The sequence below is a fragment of the Salminus brasiliensis genome, chromosome 2 (genome assembly GCF_030463535.1).
Source record: "Salminus brasiliensis chromosome 2, fSalBra1.hap2, whole genome shotgun sequence".
NCBI classification, from domain to species: Eukaryota; Metazoa; Chordata; class Actinopteri; order Characiformes; family Bryconidae; genus Salminus; species Salminus brasiliensis.
Window position 1 is genome coordinate 28,615,141 of NC_132879.1, and position 16,853 is coordinate 28,631,993.

The 16,853-nt window shown below is 43.6% G+C and overlaps 2 protein-coding genes across 9 annotated transcripts in view; both read left to right on the forward strand.

Moving 5' to 3' along the window:
- neo1b (neogenin 1b) overlaps positions 1 to 16,853 on the forward strand; it is a 120,413-nt gene that overhangs the window by 93,099 nt on the left and 10,461 nt on the right. For 6 of the 8 annotated variants that reach the window (XM_072672267.1, XM_072672275.1, XM_072672268.1 and 3 more), the window contains exons 8-16: positions 5,410 to 5,635; positions 6,523 to 6,677; positions 8,172 to 8,320; positions 8,420 to 8,558; positions 9,721 to 9,770; positions 10,335 to 10,476; positions 10,974 to 11,084; positions 14,587 to 14,781; positions 14,997 to 15,092. In XM_072672267.1, coding sequence (XP_072528368.1) covers positions 5,410 to 5,635; positions 6,523 to 6,677; positions 8,172 to 8,320; positions 8,420 to 8,558; positions 9,721 to 9,770; positions 10,335 to 10,476; positions 10,974 to 11,084; positions 14,587 to 14,781; positions 14,997 to 15,092 — 1,263 coding nt within the window. The remainder of the gene's footprint in view (positions 1 to 5,409; positions 5,636 to 6,522; positions 6,678 to 8,171; positions 8,321 to 8,419; positions 8,559 to 9,720; positions 9,771 to 10,334; positions 10,477 to 10,973; positions 11,085 to 14,586; positions 14,782 to 14,996; positions 15,093 to 16,853) is intronic. The other 2 variants (XM_072672271.1, XM_072672274.1) reach the window with 1 other exon arrangement.
- The window catches only part of mpi (mannose phosphate isomerase), an 86,989-nt gene that overhangs the window by 36,766 nt on the left and 33,370 nt on the right, over positions 1 to 16,853 (forward strand). The window lies entirely within an intron of this gene.

Below are 16,853 nucleotides of genomic sequence, written 5' to 3' on the forward strand. Positions count from 1 at the left end.
CTAAACACCTAAATTTTGTCAGAAAATGGAAGCATGGCAAAAGTAGCTTAAAGCTAACGCTTGCCAACCAGGTACAGCACCACTTTGAGAAGGGCCGGCTGCAGCAAGCAATGGGGGAAATGTTGAAGCTAAGCAGATGCTACAGGGAGGCTAAGGCAAACCTACCGGAACCTATTACAGGTCCTTCGGCTAGTCCTTACGTCAAACCTGGCCGTCTGGACACAGAGAGGGCCCGGAGAGGACAGCAGCACTGTGTCAAGTGTCTCAATCTCAACATAAATCAGCCAGTAAAAGCAGAGCTTTATTTTTATAGAGCTTTATCTTTATTTTCCCCACAAGCTCTACGTAAAAGGATTTCATTTAGTGTCTGAATAATTTATGCTTAAGCAAATTATGCTTAACACATATCTAAGCAGAGATATGTGTGGAAATATTATATCTATGCAGTCAAAATTGTGCAGGTTATTGTGTAAGTCAGGTGGTCTGACTATAACTTGTTTGACTAAACCATACGACTCAAACAGTCAGGAATACTGTATAATGCTAGCTGCACATAATAAATTAATGTTAAATATTCTGCATTATCATTGTCATGGACATTATATGTGGATGTAGGTAAGATGTGGTAAAATGTGGATATTTGAACACTATAAACAGTTAAAAAGCTCGTCTCTAGAGCTGATCGTGTGCCAATGTTGCAGCAGGCTGCCTCCTTTGGGAGGCCAGGGGGCCATTAGCCTCATCAGGAAGAGCCACCCACCCCAGCCTGCCCCCCACTACACCTCTGCACACTCCACCCTAATGATGGTGATGAGAGATCCCAACACCATTACAGCTCTATTTCCTTCATCGCCCTGCCTTAAATATCTACACGTGAATTCAGACGTAAATATTTTTGGGCTCTTAGGGACCCTGGAGAGTGCCTGTTTTCTACCCCTGCGACTCCTTCCTGTGATAACACCCTCCTGTGGCTTATGCAAACAGCCTGTCAGGCACGCTCCTGACCACATTACCCATCCTGTCCGAGTTCCTGGCTGTGGTTTCATATCCACTAATGCTCTGCAACACCTCGCCTCTGGGCTTCGCTCGAGTGCTTGTAACGAGTAGCTCCTGTAGTTTGGTAGGGGGCCCGTCATAACCGTCTCATCTGCCATGTCTCGAAGTAGGTTTATGTAAGCGGAAAGCCCATCTCTCCAGACCTTGTCCAACTCCTGGTCTTTTAAAAGCTTTCCTAGGCCTAAGCTTTTCTTATGCAGAGATTCAGCCTAGTCTTGAGTTAAATTGCAATAAGCCAAATCTAGGTCTGTACAGATTCACAAAATAATAATAATAATAATAATAAAATATTTTATATATTGTTATAGCAGTGGTGTTATTGCACTTGAATGCTCTACTGAAAGAGCTTCTTCTGGCTCTTACCGAAGTTCATGCAGTGCGGGACAGCTGTCTGAGACATCTTTGATGGGTGTTTTGAAGATGCAGAGCCGGCGTTCACTTCCCAGTAGTATCTTTCACGCTGATGCATCGTGTTTATATTTGAGTACTTGACATCAAGGTCCAGGACTTCTACTTCAGGTTATATGGTATGAACTGAAGCATTGCATAAGCTCCCCAGCTCTCTTGCTGTCCTGCTTCATAGGGAAGGTTTGAGCTCTGTCTCTTCTGTGGAGCAAACCTGGCTACCTATTTTGATAAAATACACTTTCTTCTAGACCATTAAGTTCAGCTGCATGTATTGTATGATTTTTCCATTATTATTTTAGTACATATCTAAGCCTAATATATCTCATTGTCCCACCAATGTACTTACTCATTTCCTGAATGTAGATGTTCCCTTTGAAGAGCCCACCTGCAATGACTGCCCTGTGGGGGGAAACGGTGTGTATATATAGCCCCAGAAGCATTATCGTTAGGGTGTGTATCCACCTCCACCCTGCACACCCATCCATTACCTACTAATATTAAAAGGGGTGTAGAGAAGTACAGGCAGTGCTGTTACAGCTCTGTGGAATGCACTGACGCGGGTAGCCCCAGCGTGGCACGGTTATCTTTGGGGCTGGTCTTTGTCCTCTGTGGCCTGGTGGCTCAGTGGCTTTTTCCCCCCTGCTGTTCTGTGACGTGGGTTATGAAAGATGTGTGCCGGGAAAGAGTGACCTTGTCAGGGCATGCTCACCAGGTGGCTGACGTGGGCGGCTCTCGCTCTTTCGCCACTTTCCTGAGGATGTAGTAAAGTTCGCACAGCTCGTGCTGTTTTTGGATTTTTCTTAACACAGTTTATGGCCTAGTGGGATGAGGGGAAATTTGATTGATTTGATTACCTGTGTGGCCATTTTTAACTTTCCCATTACTGCTTTACTGGAACTCCATGGTGATGATTTGGTCTGCCGTGTAGGGATGGACCAGCATCAAAGGCTCTAGTGTACTTGTTATACATGTTATGTATGCATAAAAACAGGTGAAGAAAAGTATGCCTACAGTATGGGTTTTTATATTTTCAAGCCTTCTGATGGTTTATATTTCAGTATTGATGGATAAAAAAATGATCGCATATTCAGTGAAGATATTGAGTTTCATTTTTCCTTTATCTCTCATAGTCACCAAGTACCCAATCAGCTGCTATAAATATGAATTAAGAAGAAATACAAAGGACTGTTAAAGTGTTTTGGCTTATTCAACAAATGATCATAGAAAACGTGTTAAGAACATTTTCATTTACAACATACAGGCCAGGCAGGTTAGTGTTTTTTTTCACCTGTATACCTGCATATAAAAATGCTTTCTTAAAGGTTCTTAAAGGTGCACGTATTTGTATTTTACAGTGTGGACTGTACAGCGAAATGTGTCCTCCGCATTTAACCCATCTGGTAGTGAACACACACTCACACACACACATGTGTTAGGGGCAGTGAGTACACACACACAGCCAACTCCAGCGCCCGGGGAGCAGAAAGGGTAAAGGGCCTTGCTCAAGGGCCCAACAGTGGCAGCTTGCCGAGCCCGGGAATCGAACCCACAACCCTGTTATCGATATCCCGGCGCTCTAACCGCTGAGCCACCACTGCCCTGATGAACTTTGTAACCATGGCTCATAACCCAAGGTATTATTGGCTAAAACTATTTGTCAAATTGTCAGTTTTCCTCCCAATCTGGTACTGCCAAATAACCCCCACGTTTGTATCTTCCCCAGCATTAGCAATGCTGCCGACAAGGAGGAAGCATTGTTAGCTGCAGGCTCCACTAACAAATGCCTTTGCCAACTAACATTGCTTTTAGACTTTTTTAACAGTATTTTAGAGTTTTCATGTAGGATTCTAAGCTCCAAGTCCCAACCCTGGCCTACCAAACCCTACTGCTATTGCACCCACATGATCGTAGGTAATATTTTATTGGTCAGAAGCAGAAGCAGAAGTTTAGTACTTAGTAGCCATAGCCATCTATATAGTTCTTGCCAACATCTTGCGACACATTATTGGTTCATTTAGGGCAGCTTCCCTATAGCCAGCACTGCCTTCTTCACTATAGCAAGTTCCTAAAGTCTGGGATCAAGATGGCAGTGCAGCTGGAAGGATGACTGGACTACTGCAGGAGTGAGAGTAGAGGAGCTCCACTCTGTGGACTGTAGTGGCCAGCCTTGCGTGTGACAGGCTCCAGCTGGCATCATATGGGCATTTCGCTGCCAAGCGCTTCAGGCCGGCAGCCACCTCGCCTAGCTATCGCTCTCCCTGTCACAGAGCCTCCATGCTGTCCCTTTGGCACACGCATTCATTCATGCAGTGAGATGTAGCCTACACGAAGGGCAATCCCCGAACACACACTCTGAGTCACTCTGAGGCTCCTGAGGGAAATGTTTCATAGAGCTGCATTTTAGCATCAAAGCCTCGGTGTAAATGGTCCGTTTCTGGCTGTTCTGCTTTATCATACTTAGGGCTGCCACTTTTGATTATAGTAGTAACCGAGTAAGTGAGTAATTTACCCATTATTCTGATGATTAGCGAGTAGGCAGAGTTTGAATAAAAGGCCGAACAATGAAAATGAACTGAAGTGAATAATAGAAGACTCCATAAAGCTTTATTAGAGAAAGAAAAGGAAGACTTTAAAACACTTCATTAAAAAATACAAAAGCAATAATTATTCTCACTGAAATAATAATGACCGCAATAATACATTCTTACTGAAACGCGAGCGAGACGGATCAATTAAAAGAGAGACAAGCATTATTTAAAATGTTAAGGGAGATTAAATTCTATGTCATGGAGAACTGATACATAGAGGTACATATTAATTAATCAATCAACTAAATAACCATGTTTAACTGAGTAGTCATAGCAGCTCGAATCCTACTCTTCTGCATTCCTTTCTATTCTAATTCACAATCACTGACTGGGAACCTTCAGACGATGCTGACAAAATCACAACGCTTCACCCAGCTTCACTCCATCCACACGCATTGTGTCCCCCACACTGTGCTTTACCCCCGTTGCTGGTTACTGCTTTGAGCTGTGCTGTGAGCTCTGCTCTTATCTGCCTGACTGCCTGCATCCTGGCCCATCCTTCTGCAAATGAACATAATGAATTGCCTCGAGTATTCACCATGCGTCGTTTTCCAGTCTGCCGCGCCTCCAAGACAGAAAATGGGCTAGTCAGTATTCAGTGTGTTACAAGCAAGAGTGCACATCTCTATCTGGGTGTTCATGGGCTGGCTGGATGTGACTGCTCCTATTAGGAATGATATAGAGAGCTTTAGCAGTGTTGATTCAAGTAATGCATTCAGACATGCAAAGTAAGGCCAAAAGAACAAAGGACTAAAAGGGCAGTGTTTTCAGGGGGTTCAGCAGATAGCACAGATTTTCAGGCCCGCATTTTAGGCTGAAATACAGTCTTTTTTTGGCCATGTTATCACCTGCCCATCCTGGCCCCCCAAGATTCACTTTCAGTAAGGCTTTTAAAACTGGAAAAAGAAAATAAATGGCGTCTCTTCCCTTAAACTGTATCGATGTGTTTAGAAATAGCTCGTGTTCTGGATCATGCAATTAGCTTTGTGCTGACTGATGTGAGAATTTGTTGACAGTGTTCCCTCTCATCAGTGCTGTAGTTATGTTTTGCTTGCCTGTTGTGGGTGTTCTGCATGCTAGCCCACTGTTTAATAGCTCCATCTCCTGCGCTCTTGCTCCATTGTAAATTTGGTGTTTTTCTTTTATGTCTTTGTGGTGGAATGTTCGTGTTTTCTTTTTTTTGCGTCAATTTTATTATTGTTTTTTTCTTTTTCCTATTTTTGTCACCCTCTTTTCCTCCTCCTCCCCCCCCCCACCTCTGTATCTATAATTTGCCCTTCCTGTCTCCCCAACAACCCCCCCCCCCCCAAACCCATGTCATGTTGACCCCCCCTTCCCCTCCCCTCATGTACCCAAGACGTTGCCCTCCCCACGTCCACTGTTCCCTCACTGACCAGTGCCACTACTGACCATGTAGCCTCCGGTGTGGGGGAGCGCTCGGGCCCCACCCCCTCACCCCCGCGGGACGTTGTGGCTTCTTTGGTCTCCACACGCTTCATCAAGCTGACCTGGCGGCTGCCGGCCGAGCCACACGGAGAGAACATCACCTACTCCGTCTTCTACAGCCTCGATGGCTCCAGCAGGTAGCGACTTTGAAAACCATAACCTTTAACCATGTTATTAAAACCTTGTAGAAAGCAGTTGAAAGTAGGCCTACGACATATGGCTAGAAATCTAATGGTCTGTCCCATAGTCCCCATATCACATTTCATTTTATACTTAAATGAATAAAGTATATTGTCATATATAACTTTCATTTTGCCATTAATTCATATTACTGGATGGTATGACTATCATAGCACTTGGAGCTTCTAACTGAATGGAAAGTGCTCTATAAACACAGCTGCTTCTCCCCCTTCTTCTAATATTAACTACACTCTCCTTCTCCTTCTCTTTGTTCTGATGGTAACTAATTATAATATACAGTTACCAAAGCTCTATTTGACATTTCTCCAGCCTGGGTTATTTTAAATGGGTTGTTGTTATATAAAGTTATTCATTAAATTAAAGCATAAGTACTGCACTCCATACCTCCGAAGGTCATAATAGCTAACAGGCTAAATCACTGCCCCACTGGTAGTTTCAAAGAAGTGGATCTTCTTTGAGATCTACCTTTTTTGCAGGTTTTAGCTCCAACCCAACTCTTACATTAATCAGGGCTATTAGCAATTAGCTGGATCCAAAGGTTGGATCCAAAGTCTGTGTGAAGGTAGCTCTCCAGGAGCAGGGTTGGAGACCACTGGTGTAGTTGTTAGCGAATGGCTAGACTTCCCCCACTTTGCCAGGTAAATAAAAGGTGCACGTGGTACTAAAGTACACTGTGTCCAATATTTTTGTCCATATAGTTTAGCTGATAATTCCAGGTAGAGAATCATCGCCATCGTCGTCATCATCAAATGAATCTCTCATAATACCAGGTTGAGAATCATGGTGACCTCAAATAACCCTGTCCCCTTTCCATCCTTCAAAGGGAGCGTGTTCAGAACACCACGGCTCCGGGAGAGATGCAGGTCACCATCCAGAACCTTGTCCCTGATACCAAGTACACTTTCAGGGTCGTGGCGTCCAACAGAAACGGCCTGGGCGAAACCTCAACCCCCCTGACCGTGGCCACCCAGCCTGAAGGTAGGAGATAAATACACAGACACACACATTCTGCCCTGTAGCCCTCACACATATTACCACAAACCGTAGACATGGGTCCAGGTCTGTGGCCTCCCCTCGGACAGTATAGCCCTTCCCTCTGGAATCAAACAGGGCCTGTTTATGTGCGGAGACTGAGGCTGCCTGCCAGTTCATCTGAACCAAGCTGACCAGCATACCAAAACTGAACACAGCAAACCCGGGGGCTTTCAGGCACCTTCAGACTGAAGCGTGCTCTGTTCCAGCGCTCCTTTTGGCAAGGTCTGCTCTATATGTGTGTGGGGTGAATATTGAAAATTCAAACAGCTGCTCAGTCGACCTGTCCGGTGTTTATATATTAAAATGTATATATTTAAAAAAATATATATATATATAATATATATATATATATATATATAGTGTCTATATATATATAATATATATATATATACTCTCCACATTGGAGGCTGTGGTTGCTGTGAGGGCTTTGCTCTCTAATCTGGTCCAGTCTGGTTTCCCAGACCAAGCTTAAAAATGAAGCCTAGACCAAAAAGTGGTGATTCGGCAGTGATGATTCATTAGTGACACTGCAATTTGTCAAACAAAGCTTTAGAGGCTGCCGCTCCTCTGCCATAGTGGTTGCTCTGGGAGGCTGGTGGTATTCTCTGGCTATTCTTAAGAGGTGGTTGAACCCGGCACAGTTCTGATCCATCACACGAGTTGCCCTGTTTATCTCATATCACATCACATCACATCAAACGCAGAAGCGAAGGCATCCAGGTGCAGCGCTGCTGGCTGTGGATTATTTTGCTTGTTTGTTGACTTAAAACAACAGCAACAAACGCTGTTGATTCTAGGTCAGCACTCCTACGTGGAGGCACTTTTTTTGAAAACCAAAATACATCTCCATAGCTATCAAGAATGAAAATCTCTTCTGTAAGCTAGCTATGCCTTGGCTGCTGCGGATTTTGCACCTCGTTCCAATGCGAGATTGTCATTATTCAAAGGAGCCTGCTGCGGTGGGAGGAAATGTGTCATCCTCTGCCTCAGCACACTGTAAAGTTTCAGTACTGAGGAAAAACAAGAAGTCGAACAAAAGAGAGCAAAAAGTAGAGCTGTAACAAGTCGAAACTTTGGAGAATGCGCATGCTTTGAAGAAGCTAGCTCAGCTCCTGTAATAAACCTGATGTGAGATTTTGGAAGGCCCTTTGTCAGAGCTGTGCTTGGAAGCTTTGTGTACGTTCAGCATGGTTTCAACCACAGCTGGAATCTCTCTTCAGGTTTTATATAATCCCTTCTTGATATCCTGTTCATAAAGCGAGGGGGATAGATCATGTTGTCACGTTCCAGAAGCAAAGATGTTTAGCTGTAGAGATATTGCTTTGTTTGGTCCATCACTTGATGTTATTGTGCTGTCGTTGTTAAACTGCTGTGTTTGGGTAGCTTGTGTACACCCTAAAAAAATAAAAAGTGGTCTCTTTTATCTGGTCATTTCAGTGCAGGTACCAGGACCTGCCCCCAACCTGCAGGCAGTGACCATAACACCTACATCAGTCACTCTGACCTGGGAGAGACCGGTCACAGGCAACGGAGAGATCCAGACCTATAAGGTCTACTACAGCGAGAAGGGACAGGACCTGGAGCAAGTGAGGCCCAAAAGCATGGACAGAACTGATGAGCTAGTCCCAAAACTAGCTGAGAGTACCACCTTACTTTTTCTGCCTTATTTTCCTTCTCTTTCTCAGGATGTAGATGTTGTGGGTTTGGCCTACACAATGACTGGGCTGAAGAAATTTACGGAATACAGTTTCCGAGTGGTGGCTTGCAACAAGCATGGACCTGGAGTCTCCACAGAAGACCTGAGCATTCAGACCCTCTCTGATGGTATGCATGCCTGTAATGGGATTGTGTGTTGTAGGTTAGTGTAGAGTGATGGAAGTGGTTAAGATGCTTCTTTCAGTTACTGCAATCTCATCTTTCCTAAGTTTGTTTGGGCAAAAGTGTTTCCTGTTATTATTTTAGCATAAAATCCGCAGTAATACAGTGTGACACAAGCTTGGCCCTGGAACTAATTTCAATCGGCTGCAACAGTGTAAATAACAAGCAAATCTAATGAACCCGCTTTAGTGTGTGCACCCGTTATTCAAACAAACTGGAAGACGCAGTCTGTTGTTTGCTGAACGCTGAGCGAGGCTGTTCCGCCTGAAGTGTAAGCTACAGGACCTTAGGGAAGGCAGGGACTTTGTTGCGGGTGGCGTTCCACAGATCTTGAATGTAAGAGGAGGGAGAGGTGAGGACGAGAGAACTTAATGAAGAATATCTTAATAAATGACTCACCGTTTCTGAGCACATCCACACTTACACATGCTTGATATCTCTCTCTCTCTCTCTCTCTCTCTCTCTCTTTCTCACGTGCGTGCATGCTCTGTCCTTCGCACGCTCGCTCTCTGTCTGTCTGTCTGTCTGTCTCTTTGTGTCCCTCTGGGTCTTTCTCTCTCTCTGTCTCTTGCTCTCTCTCTCTGTGTCTCTGTCTGTCACTCTTTCTCTCTGGGTCTCTCTTTCTCTCTGGGTCTCTCTCTCTTTCTCTCTCTGGGTCTCTCTCTCTTTCTCTCTCTGGGTCTCTCTCTCTTTCTCTCTCTGGGTCTCTCTCTCTCTCTCTCTCTCTCTCTCTCTGGGTCTCTCTGGGTCTCTCTCTCTCTCTCTCTCTCTCTCTCTCTGGGTCTCTCTCTCTCTCTGTCTCTCTCTCTGGGTCTCTCTTTCTCTCTCTCTGTGTCTCTCTTTCTCTCCATCTCTCTAGGTCTCTCGGTGTGTCTCTCTCACTCTCTCTCTCTCGCTCACCAAGGACTAGTCATGCTTTTGCTGTGCTATGTGCTAATGTCTCACGAGGGAACACGATTCCCAAAGCTTTAATTAGACCGAAAACAGAATCCCAAAAATAAACTCCCAACTCGGATGAGATGCTTTTTGAAAAACACTCATTTCACTCCAGATTTCACTCTATGATGAGTGTTTTTTTACTTTCTAATCATCTTACCTGTTTTTGCAGTACCAAGTGCTGCTCCTCAGAACCTTTCTCTCGAAGTCCAAAACTCAAAGGTAAGTTAATAATATTATGTGTATTTAAACAGTTGCTGTTAATCTGTGTTAATATTAATAAGACAGATGTCATTAGCTTACAGATTTATTCATTTTGTGCCCATTTAGTGTTTGCTAATCCTAATATTCACTGTGTATAACATATACAATAAAGGATTAGAGGAGACCTCAGGCAATGGATAGCTCATATTTCTAGAGCATTTATTTCTGCTAATACTTCAAGCTGCTTATTATCCTTCTGAGGAATACGGCATGCATACAAATAGCATGACACACACCTTGTATCTCCATTTTCATTCTTCTCCTGTTTTTGCAAAACAGCAACAAAATGTATAGTTTAAGAAGGTTGTATGTGTGCTTCATGTCCTCATATTACCCATATCATGATTACTTCTGTTCATGGTTTAGAAGAGAGTGTATTTGGTGTCCGTATAGAGATATGAGGGCACATGCATTCAGGGTTACTCAGCTCCTTTTTAGCTAAGACTAAAGGAATCACTCCATATATCATATATTTGCCTTTAGCTTTGTTCTCTATTGTGTTCTTCTGTTGTAAATCCCTAGAGCATTTTGGTCCGGTGGCAGCCGCCCCCTCCTGGCACTCAGAATGGGGAGCTAACAGGCTATAAGATCCGCTACAGGAAGGGAGGGAGGAAAGGAGAGGCGGCAGAGATTATGACTACCCAGCTCTCTCAATTAATTGATGGTGAGTAATACAGATCACATCTGCCATCCCAGGACCAGAAACCCATGTATTTAAGGTCACTGCACTGCCTCTGGTTCAGTTATTATTGAAAATTACTGAAAGTTAAAAAAATAAAAAAGTATGATGTTTGTCTTTTTGCAGACACTGAATGAATGGTCCTGAGCAAACATTTGCAAGGGTTTGATACACTGACAGTTCTTTAATTGAAAATCAAGTATTGATGTATATGAGTATAAATGACTACACCTTGATGACATTTTAAAATGTAAAAGTGAAGACACTGGTTTAAGTTTAATAGATTTCTATTTCAAAGAATAATCTATTCATTCTGAATCAAATCGAAATGAATCCTAGTTTCCTGAAGAATCGCAATCTACCTGAAGTGAGGTCCGATTCGCACCCCTAAGGTGAATGTATCAAACAACCTGAAAAGTTGTCAGGCAGAAAAGAAGACTGTTGATGTGCTAATGTTTAATGTTTTTTGTGAATTGCTGTAGGTTTGGAGAGAGGCACTGAATACTCCTTCCGGGTGTCTGCCATCACGATCAATGGCAGCGGCCCAGCCACTGAGTGGCTCACAACCGAGACCTTCGAGAGCGACTTGGACGGTAAGAGTAACACAATAAGCTTAAGTCTAAAGGTCTAAACTGCTGCTTTTACAGCTCTCTTAGTCCAGGTGCAAACCTCAACTGGCCAGTATTTATTAAAAGATTTTTCTCCTCTGTCCTAACTTAAACACTGACAAAATAGCCGTTAGTTCAAACAAAGCCTTTGGTGACTTGCGTTATCTTCGAACGAGGTTCCTACTCTGCTTCCTTTTTCCAGTGTACGTTGGCGTGAAACTGCTGTTATTGATCACTGTGCAGGCCTGGCTGCCCTGGATGGGGCCTGAGAGATAAGAGAGTAGAAGGTTATTAAACTCAGATCAAACAGGAGCACACAGATAGACTGTAGCTCATCAATACTGAAAGACATGCTGAATAATTCAGCTCTTCCTCTCTGTACTGGAGGAGTCTATAGGAGTCAGCTCACGGCAGTCCTGAGTGACTCTGACAGCGACCGCTGTCTGAAGCCTCAATGCAATCAAGCCACCATGAATGGCTGATAAATGTTTTCATTTAGGGACGAAGCTGAAGAACTTCCCTGTAAGGGCTGCAAAGCATGACCAAGATGTCATATGGGCTGTGTGGCAACATTTTTGGACACCCATGATCTAGCTATTTAAAGAAAAACCTTATGAATATAATGCAGTGCTTATGATCAGTATGGTAAATATAGTAAGATATTCACTATTGGTAGACTGACTATTATAGACACTTATTATAGACTCTCATCTATAAGCATAGATGGTACAAAATGGTACAGATGGTATTTTACATTCTGTTGTGGTTATATAGAATGAATATGTGCAGTGTATTCAGCAGAGTGGATACTGGTTCTGCTATGAATGCCCCTGAATCCTGTCCTGCATTGTCAGAGGTTAACTGCACACACAGCACTGGTGGTTAAATGTACTTTGTTTTTTGTGCTGTGGGAATACCTGCGATTTGTCAGAAAGCGTATTTGAGATGTCATTCCACAGATTCTAGTACTGTAATCATATTTGTTCCTGTATTGTAAAGCCAGTTGTTCCATTTCTTAAATCATGTGTATTTGGAATGTTTTACACACACGGTTATTGGAAGAAAAACCCACAATGGTCACAGAAATAACTTAAATCTCACAAAAGTAGTAATTAATAGAAATTCTGTGAAAATTAACAAATGAAAATCCGACATTGATTTTGAACCATGCTTCAACAGAATTATTTAAATAAATAAAAAAATAATTTAATGAACTCAATAATTACTTTCACTTTCTCACTGTATGTGAGTGAACCCATGAGTGTTATCCTTCCAGACAACCACTTTAACGCTATACTTCATTTAATGGTTTAGGCCAAATGGGCTTTAGATGTCCTCTTTATGGGAATAGTTATTAAAAATACAAGGCCGCCGTTTCTGTGTAACAAGTCCTATAATCACACAAGCAGAACTGAAAGGAATGGAGGCATGGGGCAGTCACTGAAATCGCTTGTTGGTTTCAAAGTTCACATTCCTCTCACCCATGTTCAGAGTGAAATTGCGTCGGATCAGACATCATTACAAAAATGAGAACTGGTGGAATTGAAGCTGTCGTGGTGGCTGTTTTTAAACCTTTCAAGTTTCAAAGAGAGGGTTTTTGTTCTTTATCCCCACTCCGCTATTCATGCTTTTCAAAAGACATCAGTTCAGAGACAAACTGAAGCAGGGAGGATAAATAATAATAAGCAGTTCAGCCGATTAGGACAGCTAAGTTGGATTATTAACTGCGTGGTTTTTCCACTCGTAAGACATCTGGGGTGAGCCGGCAAGTGTGTTTTTGTGCTTGCGTTTATCAAGCCGTTCTCTCAGTATTTAGTTCAAACTCTCATAAGCTCGTTTAAGGCCACTGGAATGGGAGAGCTGTACGGAAACGGTGGCATTTGAAATAATTAACCAATTTCATGGTTTCACTTCCAAAGGGTTTTGAAGGAGGTGATATGCCAAGCTGTGTACATTGTAAAATGCATGCCTGCAGTTCTGGAGATGGTCTGGAGTGGAATTCAGCGGCTGAAATGATATAGCACAGAAATGACCGTGTAATATAAGCCTTTCTTTTAAGTTGTGCCAAAAATACATTTTCCAGCACTTATGCTGATTTCCTTGCAAACGGTGCGATTAGGAATTAATGTTCAAAGCTGTAGGTTTCTCCTACGTGCTCTGCACTCATGCACCTGTAATACGTATCCATGCTCCTCCACTTCTTTTACCTTTCTGCTTTGAAGTTTGAAGCATCTCTCCCTGCCCCTGAGGTGCTGGCGGCTATAGGAGAGTCATCCCCGTGTGTCGGGTTTAAGCAACACCACTGATTAGCAAATGGGTCCCATTTCTGTGAGGCCAGAGAAGAGTCAGTTGTTGGCTTCTCTCCTTTAATTAGAGCTCATCTGCTGACACACTGCTGGAGCTGGAGACTGTGGGGTTGGAGGAGATGGCATCTTCTTTCCACCCAGTCCACGAGGCAATAGCAGCAGGATCTTTTGCAAAGGGAACGTGCAACAGGGGCACTCACTAATAGGCTTGGACAATTTGATGATACTACTTGCCATGCCAAATGTCTAGATGAACATATTGTTGCACTGGGATGGTGACTTGCAGTGTTGCCTGCATATTATTTCCTCAGTGCGAAAGAAGCCATGAAAGAAGTCAGAACCACATGAAACCTAGTGTAAAGTTCATCGATTAGAGTTTCAGGTGGAAAGAATGCACAAAGACAACCATGAGATTGTTTTGAACGCCTGAAATGAGTTTGAAGCTCCTAACGGTTAGCAGAAAATTATTTAATGCTACTTTGTGGCCAAATTAAAAAACACTGATTAAAATTAGTCAAATAAGGTCTTTAGATTTGTATGTAGGCTGTGAAATCTATCAAAATATCCTTTTAAGCCTTGTACGCTCCCACCAGTGGGATTTGCTGTGGCTGGTTCCTGGTTAGTACAATCCCACTGGTGGGACTGAAATATTTGGCATAGGACTTTGAACGTGACGATACAGTCAGCTTTAGGTCTACTAGTTCATCTGACCGGCTTCCCCCAGCAAACAGCCTCTACAACACTGCTGAAACACAGAAACACCTGTGTTAAACAATGCAAATCACACACATTCTCGGTTAAGATCCATTTGCTCTTTTAAATAATTGTGCAGATATAAACAACGCAAACAGTTTGCTGAGCGCTTATTTTGCAGCATTAAATCTATGAGGCTGCAGATAATGTGTGTGTCGCATAGCTTCAGGGGTCAGGGGAGGAGAGGAGTTTGATGTGTTGTCCCCATGTCCATGTGGGTTTCCTCTGGGTACTCTGGTTTCCGCCCGGTGCCCTCCACCTGGTAGGGGAATTGGCTGTGCTAAATTGCCCCAGGTGTGAGTGAATGATCGTAGGCACTGGACCCACCAAGATCCCAGCTAGGAAGAAGCGGATAAGATGAATGAATGGATGAATAGTGTAATAGTGCAACCCTGCTCACTAACTGTGTACGTGTGTGCATGTTTTAGAGTCCCAGGTCCCTGGAGTTCCGAGTTCTCTGCACGTGCGGCCCTTGGTAAACAGCATTGTCGTGAGCTGGACGCCTCCAGAGAACCAGGATGTTGTGGTAAGGGGCTACAGCATCGGCTACGGCATAGGCAACCCGCATGCACAGACCGCCAAGGTGGACTACAAACAGCGCTACTACAGCATTGACAACTTGGGTGAGTTTTTCTTTTTTTTTATTCTCCTCTTCGCTTGTTGTTTTCTTTGCTTTGTGCCTAATTGGCTTTGCGTCTGTAAGCTTTCAAATTCCACCTCAAAAACAAACATTCAGAGTCAGCTCTTCCTCTTCAAGTTGAGGACAGGGGAGCATGAAAGAAGCGAGTATGAGTGTGTTAGGGAGGAGTGTGATATTTACTGCTGCCTGCCTCCCTAGAACCGAGCTCACACTACGTGATCACTCTGAAGGCTTTCAACAACATGGGCGAGGGGATACCTGTGTACGAGAGTGCCATCACCAGGCCACAGTCAGGTAAACACAGGCACGGACATTCACAAGCTGATGTTAACACAGAGATGAATAATTACAAACCTCCTAAATGTTAAGGTGCTTCAGATGGTAGAAGAAAGATCCACTTTCGGGGTCATTTAGTTTCAAGAACTTTAACATTGGTGAGAACTTTTCATGTGATGGTTTGATATGATGTGTATTACAGGGGTCACGATTTAATATATTGTAATACTGTAAGCAAGATGATACATTTGAGCCAAATTGTCATTATAAAAAAATCACCACCATTAATTCTGTAAAATGTAGGGTAAGGACATAACACATGTCTCCTCCTAACATGTAAAGCCAGCCACTGTCTATTTTCAAAAGCACCGGGTCCCCGGCTCCACCAACATTGCATCTAGAGTCTACCCACCCTCCCGGCCAATTGTGCCCTCTCTGAATCCATCTACTGATGGCAAAGCGGCATGGCTCAGCAAACTCTGCGACCCTGGGCCATAGTGGAAGCACATTAGACCACTACGCCACTCTGAGCCCCCATGGTCAGGGTTTTAACTCAACACAAAATGACCCACTGTCTGCCATCAGTCTTTACATGTAAACTATTAAACAAACGGTGGTTCTTCTATGGTATCGCTCAAAGAACCATTTGAAGCATCTTTATATTCAAGAGTGTAGATGTTAATTCACCATTTTGTGTAAAAATGTAAATCAGATCCAATGTTAAATCCTGATTCTGCAAAACATGACTGATCAGGCTTTGGCTAAACTGGAAAACGAGTCACTCACTGTCCTTTGTTTTGTCAGAGCTGAGGAAATGTGTAGGTTGAGCAGATCCTTATCGTGTAGGTTGCTTCTAGGCCGTACTTCCAAAATCCACACTGTCTGAGATGATGCTATATCTCAGGAGTAGGTTCAGCTTTGTTAAGACACACACATCTTTATATTCCTAATAGAATCTTAGAGCACCTGAGGTATTAAGGGGTCTGAGGACATGCTGAATCGTATTTTCTTATCTGCATACCGCAATGAGTATGCAACGAGCCCTACATTCTGCAATGTACATTTGTAGAGCGCTCAAAGATGGAGAAAGAAGGTCTGCACTGATGTCATTAATGCCAGTTTGCTGAAGTACGTGCAGTTCCCGTTCATGTTGGACACAAACTTGCCATACACTTTCTTATACTGAGCGATGCATGACACTCTGGAGTCAGATGCCCCCTGCAGCTCGGGGGGCATGGGGAATTAGTTTGGTCTTAAAGTGTCAATGGGTTTGAAGTGTGTGTGTTAGAAGGTTTTCCCCCCGTTGCCACGACACCCTTACTGCATCTCAGCATGCTGTAGAGCTGAGCAGGAAAGAGGCAGGGGGTGGGGGCGGTGGAAAGGAGGAGGGGGTGGGGAACACAGCTTCCAGGACCCCCCGCCGGCCTGTCACGGCTAACTTAAGTTCGCCTCAAATATTTGGAAAGTCTTTGGGGCAAACATCAGTCCTGCTACAGCTGGAGACGCACGCTGTTCAGACATGCAGGCCTGACAGAGATGTGAGAGAATAGCGCATCAGATAACCATGACCTAGAAATAAAGAGTTAGTTTGTGAGACAAGAGTATAAACATTTTTTTTTTTGGAGGGTCCTACCAAATTTGTGAATCTGTTTGGAAGCCATGCTCTTAAAAGAGCAGATCTAAGAACTCGTGTGAGGTTCCCTGTATTTGAGCCTGGATATTTAAGAATTCTCTGTATGATGTCAAGTATGCAACACTGGGTGCACAGCAGGACCCAAC